At 31.4% G+C, this 10540-nt stretch overlaps 1 protein-coding gene and 1 pseudogene across 1 annotated transcript; one reads left to right on the top strand and one right to left on the bottom strand.

Annotated features, from left to right (window-relative positions):
• Positions 1–1005: 1005 nt before the first annotated feature.
• LOC149527410 (small nucleolar RNA snoR8a) lies at positions 1006–1094 on the bottom strand (annotated as a pseudogene).
• Positions 1095–3876: 2782 nt separating this feature from the next.
• LOC110413689 (cell division control protein 2 homolog C) lies at positions 3877–6481 on the top strand. Its single transcript, XM_021424612.2, has 3 exons — positions 3877–4690; positions 4788–4926; positions 6094–6481. Exons 1-3 carry the CDS (start codon positions 3999–4001, stop codon positions 6184–6186), a joined length of 924 nt encoding a protein of 307 aa, XP_021280287.1. The 5' UTR covers positions 3877–3998; the 3' UTR covers positions 6187–6481.
• The last annotated feature ends 4059 nt before the right edge of the window (positions 6482–10540 follow it).

The following is a 10540-nucleotide window of genomic DNA, read 5'->3' as shown; positions in this document are numbered from 1 at the left end:
AAAGGGGATGACGTCAGTGCTAACGTGTCACATTTTGATGATGTGGTGCTAAGATGATGACAAGGCATGTCACATGGCATCAACGTGATGACATGATAATGCCATGTGACACTAATATGATGATGTGGCAATACTGATGTGGCACTGGCATGCTGACATGTTAGTGCCACATGGTAGATAAAAAAAATTTAGTCATGTCATATGGATTAAATTGAACAAAAATATATAGTATAAGGACTAAATTATACAAAATTGAAATGTTAAGGGACTAAATTGAAAAAAATATTTAAAAAATATCAATTTTTAATTTGATTATTGATATATTTATTAATAAGCTAAATATTTAAGTGTAAAAGATTTATGGTGTTAAAAATATATATAAATATTTTCTTACTTGATTATTTGATTATAGAACATGCATATTAATTTACCATATTTTACAAAAGTTAAGTTTGAATTCTCTTTCTATAAAAAAAATTTGAAACTTTTATGAAAAATTTCATATTTAAAATCAAATTTAGATGAATAACTTGTATTACGTTATAATAAAATAATATAAAATGAGTAAATAATTTTTTTTCTTCTATTTATAATAGTATAAAATTTTAAAATTTATTTAACTTAGTTTTTAACTTGAGCTAAACTCAAATTAACAAACTAGGTTGATTTAGCTACAACTTTCACAATTTAGAAATACTCATTCTTTGAAATTATTCAAGTCTTACCCAATTTACCTTTTATTTAAATGTACTCAAAGCTTCTTATAAAACGATTTTGTTTTAATTCAAATACCACAATCAAATTCTGTAAAATTTAAATTTAAATTATTTATTTGGATCTACAAAAAAATATTAATAAAATAAATTGATACAAATATTTACAATTATACTTAACTTTATCAACCATAAATGTAGTCTTTAATTTAAGAAATTTCAATTTAAAAAATATAACTTGAAATATTAAACAAAATAAAAACATAAAAAATAAATTAAAAATTAAAAAGTTAGAACTCAGATTCTATGGTTGAAATAAGAGGTTGTTATGTCTAAATTAAGCAAGTTAGAATAAGAAATTATTTTCATAATCATCGCTAATTTCATATCTCCATTCTTCATTTTTTTAAAAGAAAAAACTAAATCAATTTATTTTGCTAATTTGAATTTAACTCAAGTTAAGAACGGAGTTAAATAAATTTTAAATTTTTATATTATTATAAATAGAAGAAAAAAATTTATTTAGTCTTTTTATATTATTTTATTTTAACGTAATACAAGTTATTCATTTAAATTTGACTACTTTAAATATGAAATTTTGTCAAAATTTTTTTATAGAAAGAATTCAAACTTAATTTTTGTAAAAAAGATAAATTAATGTACATATTCTCGAATCAATAATCAAGTAAGGAAATATATATATATATTAATACTATAAATCTTTTACACTTAAATATTTAGATTATTAATAAATATATCAATAATATACTTAAAGATTTACATTTTTAAATATTTTTTTCAATGTAGTCCTTCAACATTTAAATTTTGTTCAATTTAGTCCTTGTATTATATACTTTTGTTCAATTTAATCCCTCTAACATGATAGAATTTTTATTTTGGAATTTTTTTAATTTGCCATGTCATCATATAAAGGCAATGTCATCAAAATGCGCCACACCAACGCTGACGTCAGTCTTGATGTCATCCCCTTTAATGGCAAAATTGGATGTCGTTAAGAGGAGAGACTAAATTGAAACAATTCTAAAAATCAAAAGACTAAATTACTTCAATTTTGAGTACAGTAAATAAATTGGACAAAATTGAAGAATACAAGGATTGAATAGGTCTTTTGACCTTTCCTTTTTCAACTTGTTTAATCACCAACACTCTCTTTCGCCAAGTCTTCTAGTCATTAATAAGCCTTTGCGTATGCATCCTTTTCTCCTTGGTAGATTGGAACCTTTTTTGTAACTTTTTTTGCTTTTTGTATACATATTACCAAATGAAAGAAATCAAAGAATGATATTTTGCTTTTAAAAAAAAAATAGTAATACTTTTCCTTTGCAAAGGGAAAGTTACTTTATATCTATAATCGAAAGAAACCGCATACCCTTTGCCTATTATAATCACATTATAATGGAAAGACTTTAAAATATGAGGGTGTTTGGTTTGGTGTAAGGGGAAGACATTTCCTATAATTTAAATGACTGTAATCATTTAGTAGCTTTTGGTTGGCAAATAGAGGATGTAATGTGCTTGCAATTGTCATCACATTGCAAGGAGAAAAGGGAATGTCATTCCCTTTTCTCATAGATGGAAAGTTACATATTTTTTTTTTCAAATTGACCTTATCTTCTTCTTCTTACTTTCTTCACTTTCTTCACTTTCTTCCTTCCTATTTCTCTCTCCTTTTTCCTTCCTACCTTTTTCTCTTTCTTCTCACCTTGCCTTTTTCTTTTTCTTACTGTCCCCATGAAGGGTAGCTCATCACCAACACATTGGGTCAAATTTCACCACCAAATCTGAAAATTGAAGAGATTGGAACTTTGGGTTTAGGGAAACCTTAATTCAGTTTTTCAAAAAATTTGAAAGTATTTTGACAAAAATTTGTACTTTTGATGTTGAAAATTGAGAGAGAAATAGTTTTTTTATATATATATAATTAGGGGAGGGGGGATTTAAACCCTACTCTTTAGGCAAAGGGATAATACACCAACTAATGAGCCAAATGCTTATGTGCAAATTGAGAGAGAAATAGTTAAATCGTTTAGAACCAAGAAAATTTACTAAGGAATTAAGAGAATTTGAGAGAGAAAGATGTTTGGAGCAACCACCAGAAACGTTTAAAATTGAATATCTATCAATAAATGAGAACATTTATCTATAGATTAAGTTTAAACTTTTAACAGCAGCTATTTATCTATCGATAGATAATGTGATCTATTGATAGAATTTTTTATTTATCGATAGATTTGTCTTTGGATAATGTTTTTTATTTTTAATTTTTATAAGTTTAAGGTGAAAATAAATATTTAGTAATTTTAATATTTTAATATTTATATAATTAATATAAAATATTATGTTATTTTTTAATGTTATTATTTATTATTGTAATTGCTTAAAATTGAAAAGTAAAATTTTATATTAAAAATTGTAAATTTATTCAACTTATATGTTTTTTATACTTAAGGTAATTTTATTAATTTACATTACATTGTCAATAAAATACTTACAAACCAAACATTACAATGTAATCCTCCTAACAATCACATTCCCTACAATAATCACTTCCTCTTATTATACCAAACGTTGAAAAGTTATATTCTCAGCAATCACATTTCTAATAATCATACACCTAGCAATTATATTTTCAATAATCACATTCTCAACAATCATATACCTAGTAATCACATTCCCACTAATATACCAAATGCAACCTATGTTTTAGACAAACCAAACATTGTAATATGAATACATTCATTTAAAATACAAGGAATGTTCCTCAGATGCATTATACCAAACGCCTCCTTAATGTTTGGATATAATGTTGTTGATTTAAAGCTTAAATGCAAATTCATAAAGAAAAAGCTAACAATATGATACAAATCTCAAAAACAAAAAAAATTATCAATGAAGATAGAATTGAAACAGAAACTATTTTGTTTTCTTTTATAATAATAAATACAATGCTAAAATTCATAAAATTGAAATAAATAGAAGAGTACGGCTGCAAAAGGACGTCTAAGCAAATCGAAGATGACCTATAGCATAAGCTATTGTTGAGTAACCTTTGAAAATGTGAGCCCGGCCGGCCCAGCTCTAGAACCCGCTCCCTCTTCTTTTTATGGAGTTTGAAATTCAAAACAGACAGGAGCGTCTTCGTTTTCTCTCTCTTTCCCTCTATCAAGTTTGAAATTCAACGGAAAGGATCTCAAGACTAAGGAGCGTCCTCTCTTTCTCTCAAACTCAATCCCATTCGAGATTTTAGGCATAAAGAAGATCAAAATGGACAAGTATGAGAAACTGGAGAAGGTTGGGGAAGGTACCTACGGCAAGGTTTACAAGGCCAAAGACAAGGCCAGCGGCCAATTAGTGGCTCTTAAGAAGACCCGTCTCGAGATGGATGAGGAGGGCGTTCCTCCCACCGCTCTCCGAGAAGTCTCCCTCCTCCAGATGCTCTCCCAGTCCCTCTACGTTGTGCGTCTCCTCTGCGTCGAACACGTCGATACCAACAAGAATGGCGGCTCCAAGGCCAACCTCTACTTGGTCTTCGAGTACCTCGACACCGATCTCAAGAAGTTCATCGATTCCCATCGCAAGGGACCCAATCCCAGGCCTCTGCCCCCCTCCCTCATTCAGTCCTTTCTGTTCCAGCTCTGCAAAGGCGTCGCCCACTGCCACAGCCACGGAGTCCTCCACCGCGATCTGAAGCCCCAGAACCTTCTACTGGACAAGGAAAAGGGCATCCTTAAAATTGCAGATCTGGGCCTTGGCCGTGCTTTCACTGTTCCTCTTAAGAGCTACACTCATGAGATTGTCACGCTCTGGTACAGGGCCCCGGAAGTTCTGCTTGGCTCCACTCACTACTCCACCGCCGTCGACATGTGGTCCGTTGGATGCATCTTTGCTGAAATGGTTAGAAGGCAAGCACTGTTCCCCGGGGATTCCGAGTTCCAGCAATTGCTTCACATTTTCAGGTTTGTTTCTCCCTCACAGCCCCATTTGCCAGCCGCATTCTTTCACTAATTTGGAGTAGTTCTCATGCTTTGTTCTTGTTCCCTGATAACGCAAAAGGTTGCTGGGCACCCCAACTGAGAAGCAGTGGCCTGGGGTCACCGCTCTAAGGGATTGGCACGTCTATCCACAGTGGGAGCCGCAAAGCCTGGCACGTGTTGTTCCTTCCCTTTCTTCTGATGGAGTTGATCTTCTATCCGTATGTCCTCATCGCCTCATTCTATTCTAGAAATTGCCCTTTTCTATAACAAAAACAAATCTCAGTTAAGGATATAGGCTCATTTCAGTGCTACATATACATTGAAGAAGAATTACTATTAGAACTTTTAACACTTGTACTAAGCTGCGAACTAGCAAAGTCCCATAAAAGTCAATTTGATTTTTATGAATTCATTCAATAATTTATTTTCCAACAGATTAGAATCGCTCTAAACTCTGAGACGGCCTAATCCATTTTCAAAGAAAGGGCCTTACATTGACAATTGCAGTCTTGCCACGTGATTGAATTTTTTGAAAAACATAAAGTGTAGCGCAATATCAACATTTAGGCCATGTGAATAGGAGCCAGAGGGTAGAGATATAAAATGCTTCTATGTAAACAGATACTGTAGTTGGAATATAATAATCGTTTTGAGTAATTTCAATCATTAAAAACTTTTTATCCGATGATGTGCATGAAACGATTTAAAGAATAGAAAGGAGCAAGAAGCAATATGCAAGAAATATATTCAATTAGTATAATCAACACTTGAATGTGTCATTCCAGAGTGGATATGTGACATGTTTGTGAGATTTCTATGTATATCTATGTGCACAGCAAAAGATGGCATTCAAGTTAGCCATTTTGGTTGCCCTTTCTTCTTTTGATTCCTATTTCTTTTATGTAAGCTTTTTACAAACAACGTATGAGATAACACAGGATATGCCTGAAAAAGGGTTGTAAGAGAGTTATGTGGCTTTGATAACACCTCAATCATGGTGATATATATAATGGAAAAATGGTTAAAATGTAACAGAGAGAAAAAGGATAAAGGGAAAGTTTGTTTAGAAGATCATGGAAGTTGTTATTGTCGAAGATGAGAAGCTTGTATAAGGATGGGACTTGTTTACTGGGGTTTCTTTTTTCCCCTCAGTGATCTCATCTGAAACCAAAAGTGTATAGCAATGGAGTTTCTTGAAACCAGATTTGTCGATTTTAAGTCATACATATTATCATCAAATCATTACATTACAATATAGCACATAACAAAAATGTTTCCCTCGTATGATAACTCTTAGCCCATGCTTGTGGTACTATTTTATTGCATACCTCTGCATTAGAGACAGATTTTGGAGGGTAATAGCTTGCTGTGTTTTGTTATTGCAGAAAATGCTTAAGTATGATCCAGCAGAGAGAATCTCAGCGAAAGCGGCAATGGATCATCCTTATTTTGACAGTCTTGACAAGTCCCAATTCTGAATTTGATTGCTTGGTTGTAGTACTATATGGAGTTTACTCTTTCTTTTCCCTGCACTGAGTTCAAAGCACCTCTTTGTAGAAAGCTTCAAAATATGTGGGGGGGAGTTAGTCGTCATCGTCTAGGTGATCCAGATAAGCTTTGCCAAAAGAATTTCATTTTTGCACATGTGTTCATGTAGCTGCTAGCTTTTCCCAAGTTTGTAATAGTGATACATATGAACTAGTTAAATGTGAAACTCTTGTTGATATCCAATTTAATGCTATTTAAATCAATCTATTGAGCATCTTTAGGCAACTTTGAATACCTTTGAGTCTGTGGATTGATTTTAGCAGCAGCTGTGAGTTGCATTTTACTTTTGATTCTGTGGAAAGATTATAAATGATTTAGGTTCATAAGAATTAGTAATAGGTAATCCCGTCAGGCTGGCTGTGCTTTAGACGATCACTTTTCCTCTTGGGGATATATCCATTGCATCAGTAGATCTCTTGACGCATACTAGCAGGCTAAGTGACAGTGCTGGAGATCTACCTTGGGTTTACGATTTAGTACTACCCTGACTTCCGTGACTTCCGTGGCTAGCTGGCCATGGGGAATTATTAATGGTGCTGCCCAGGACAGCAGGTGGGCGGATTAGTGGATCTGAAACAGGATTTGTGTGGCAGGATAACACGCTTGAAATGTTCTTCGTTGTTTGCTAACGAATTTATGATCAAGCTTTAAGATAGGTCGTTGTTAGCAGAAAGATCTTTGTTTAGTAGATTTTGTGAGAACAAATAAGCCGTAACTGATAAAGCTTGTTGACCAATAGGTGGGACTCGGATCAGTGATAACATATCCCAACTTCAGCAGCGTCTTCAAAGGATGGTTGAGGATCCTCTCCGCTACTTAAAATTAGTAGTGTATAAATTTATCACTAACCGGTTAACACATTTCTAGGAGTATACGTGTAATTAGAAACATTAAGAAAATTTGGCTGCACATGCTAATTTACATCAAATAACAGTTAATTGCTAAAAATTAATATTTATACATTTAGATGTACTCAAAATTTTGATAAAATAATAATTATTTACTTAAATCATTTAAGTAATTCTGACTATTTCTCTTATGGAAACATTAAGGCATTTCAAAATTATTCAAGGACCACTCAAACAAGAAATCTTGATCATTGTTGTTATTTCAAAACTCTAATCATTTTAAAGTTAGTAAAGATAACAAATTTGTTGACATGTGGCACACAATTGGAGGGGTTCTAGCCTGGAGCTCTTCTTTGAGTTAAGACACGCTCATTATTATGAGAAAATGGGTTGCGTTTTTTTGAATTTTTATTTTCAAATTGTCAAGATATTTTTTGCTATGCATTTTAAGTGTTTACTATAATTTGAGGGTTTTTATGGTCATTTGATGGTGGAAGCCTTTTTTATTCCAAAGGTATTGTTAGTTTCCAATGTTATTTTGGTTTTTTCTCCTCGTTCAGTATTTTGGTTTTTTATTCCAAAATATTTTTTCCTTTGTTATCCTTGGGGGATCAAGGCTCATCCATTGATATAACTTTAAATTGTTTCTTTTTTTTTTGGTAGAATGAGATTTCTTTTTGGAGTTTTTTGATACTTAAATTTTATAATTACATAATGAGAGCATTTCCAATTTATTAGCAAGCATAGGGGTTTTAAACTAATACCCATTTATTTTAGGCACTGAATGAGTAGAATTTATTAAGTTATTTTTTATGATTAATGTTTTAGAGCATTGTTAAAATATTGAATTTTACAAACTTTAAATCAATGCCCATGTTTATAAAGTCAATTTTCAACATTTTTCGTGTTGTACTTATTGGTTTTCCAGGATTATATTTAATCCTTAGATAGGGATGAAAAATCACATTACTGTAGAAAAGAAGAGAAATCTTTATGAAGAGCAGCTCTCCAGTTCCTATTCTCTGATCCAAAAGGATGCAGATAATGGGAGTTTGCGCTCGCATAATCTCCATCAGCTAATAAATTTTTATTCTTTTTCCTCAAGCTTTTTAACTTTTATTTTTTCAGTCTTCTGCATCCCCCTAATGAGCATTGTTTTCCCTTTTACCCCTTGAGTTGTTACAGTTGAGAAAAATAAAAAAAAAAAATGAGCAGCAGCAAGGTGGCTAGTATCTGGGAATGGTGGGGGTGTAAAGTTATTGGTTCATCTTTGACTATTGATTTGCAGGTGTGTTTCTTGTTTTCTTCTATGTTTTTCAAAATTTTAACTATGGTTGTCACATTCGTATTTTTTTATACTCCTTTTTTATGTTCTTTGTTCTTTACTCAACATTTAATTGTTCAAAGTTTACAACCATATTGCCAACAATGTAAACAACAAATATAAAATCAATCGTAAATAAATGGATTTTTGTACACTTTGTTTTAGCAATTTATCACGAATTCATATTTTGATGTTTTCTTCAATTTTCTTTACTTAGCATTTACATTCGGAGTTTACAATCATATTGACAATAGTGTATAAAACAAATATAATTTGATCATAGATAAATAGATTATTTTCTACTCTAGCAGTTTGTCACGAATTAATATTTTTATGTTCTCTTCAGCAACTTTTCATGCTCTTTTGTAGTGAAGATTGCAAAAGTTGGAGTGACTCATTGTAAAGTGACATTTTCTTCTTCTTCTTGTTGTTATGAATTTTGGGGGTTTTCTTCATAATTTTTTTTTTAAAATTTCCGTGGTGTTGTTAAAACATTGAGTGCCTTTTTGGTTTTTCTTCTGCTTATGCTTATTTAGAATTTTTAGTTCAGAATATTAAAATTGTTTATGTTATTTTTTTAGTCAGTGTTGCTTTCTGCTTTTATTATTATAGGCCTATGCATTGTTGCATTTACAAAATTCCCTTTCTTTAAATATATAAATATATATATATATATATATAAAATCATAAATTCGTGTTTGCAGTTATTTGTTTGTACTTTGATTACATTATCTACATTATTTTGAATTTTTTTTAAGAAGTATGTAATTTTATTGCTTATTTCCAAAGTAATAATAAAATTTTGGACTTTATGAGTATATAAAATTAAAATAAATTAGAAGCAAAATAAAACCCCACAACATAATGCCTATATTTAGGGATGTCTTGGCTTTAAAATAGTGATCTTCTAATAAGCGAACAGCATCATAATAAACCCAAAGCTGCAAGCCCAAATATGTTGCAGCAAAAACTTTTCCCATTAAATTTCATATTATTGCAATTTAAAAAGCTGTATCTGCCGCCAGCAACTTGTCCGAGCGTGGCAGCAATTACCCAATACCATGTCCCAGATCAGGAAACACTTAAGCCTTATTTTCTTAATAAATCAAGCATTAAATCACCGCAGTACACTGCTTATCCAATTCAAGACAACGCAATGCAGTTAATGCAAATCAAGCTTTATCCTTGGTTGTTATTAGTTTCCATATCCACATACTTTATTAGTGTCATCCACGAGTACACAAATACCTTCAATTTCTTTGTCAAAGTGGCCATGTAAATTTCAAATCTTCAGAGCAATTATTTTTTCTCGAATGGTTAATGTACAGTGATACCTCACTTGTCTATGTGATTAACTTGATACCAGGATCTAAGAACACATACTTCAGCAATGAATTACTTTACTCTACAGAATTCTTAAACTCACTTAAATTTTCTAGTATACCTGATCATGAATTAAATTTGAAAGTAGGTTGTGTGATAATGTTACTAAGAAATATTAATCAAAATTTTGGTTTATGTAATGGTACTAGACTTATAATTACACAATTAACTTCAAATGTAATAGAAGGCAAAGTCATTTCTGGCACACACACACAATTAACTTCAAATTTTCCATTCCTTGAATTGTTTTTGCTGTAAAAAATCATAAATGGCCTTTTGTGTTCAACAGAAAACAGTTCCAGTAGCAGGTCAAATATCAGAGAAGTTTGTGTTTGGGAGTTGATAGACCTTTCTCAGCCATAGGCATTACTTAATCTTAATTTCCTAGCTAGTGATGCAAAGGTAAACAAATATACCAGCAAAGTATATTATATATAAGTATTTAAAAGGTATTTCAGTTATTAACTATTGATGTTGTTAGCTTGAAAATGATTATTGTTTTGATTATGATAAAATGATCAAATTTGCTTAAACATTATTTGAGTGATCCTTGATGAATTTTTGAAAGAATTTAACTCTTATACATGCCCTCTTACATAATTACAAACTTGATTGTTTTAAGTTGTGTGAATTTACATTCACTTTATAAATGTCTACAAGCTTGAACGGCTTAGTTGTATGAGTGTTAAATTTGCTTGAATGAGTTCTTTCATGATCTCCTTAACCATT

This window comes from Theobroma umbraticum, unplaced genomic scaffold, assembly GCF_002168275.2.
Source record: "Theobroma umbraticum cultivar Fairchild unplaced genomic scaffold, ASM216827v3 scaffold_4.1, whole genome shotgun sequence".
Lineage (NCBI taxonomy): Eukaryota > Viridiplantae > Streptophyta > Magnoliopsida > Malvales > Malvaceae > Theobroma > Theobroma umbraticum.
The sequence above is the reverse complement of the archived record's forward strand: the minus strand, read 5'-3'. Positions and strand labels throughout refer to the sequence as shown.

Coding starts and splice junctions, on each gene's coding strand:
- LOC110413689 (XM_021424612.2), top strand. CDS start 3,999: ATGGACAAGTATGAGAAACTGGAGAAGGTTGGGGAAGGTACCTACGGC. Junction 4,691..4,787: donor CAATTGCTTCACATTTTCAG/GTTTGTTTCTCC, acceptor ATAACGCAAAAG/GTTGCTGGGCACCCCAACTG. Junction 4,927..6,093: donor ATGGAGTTGATCTTCTATCC/GTATGTCCTCAT, acceptor TTGTTATTGCAG/AAAATGCTTAAGTATGATCC.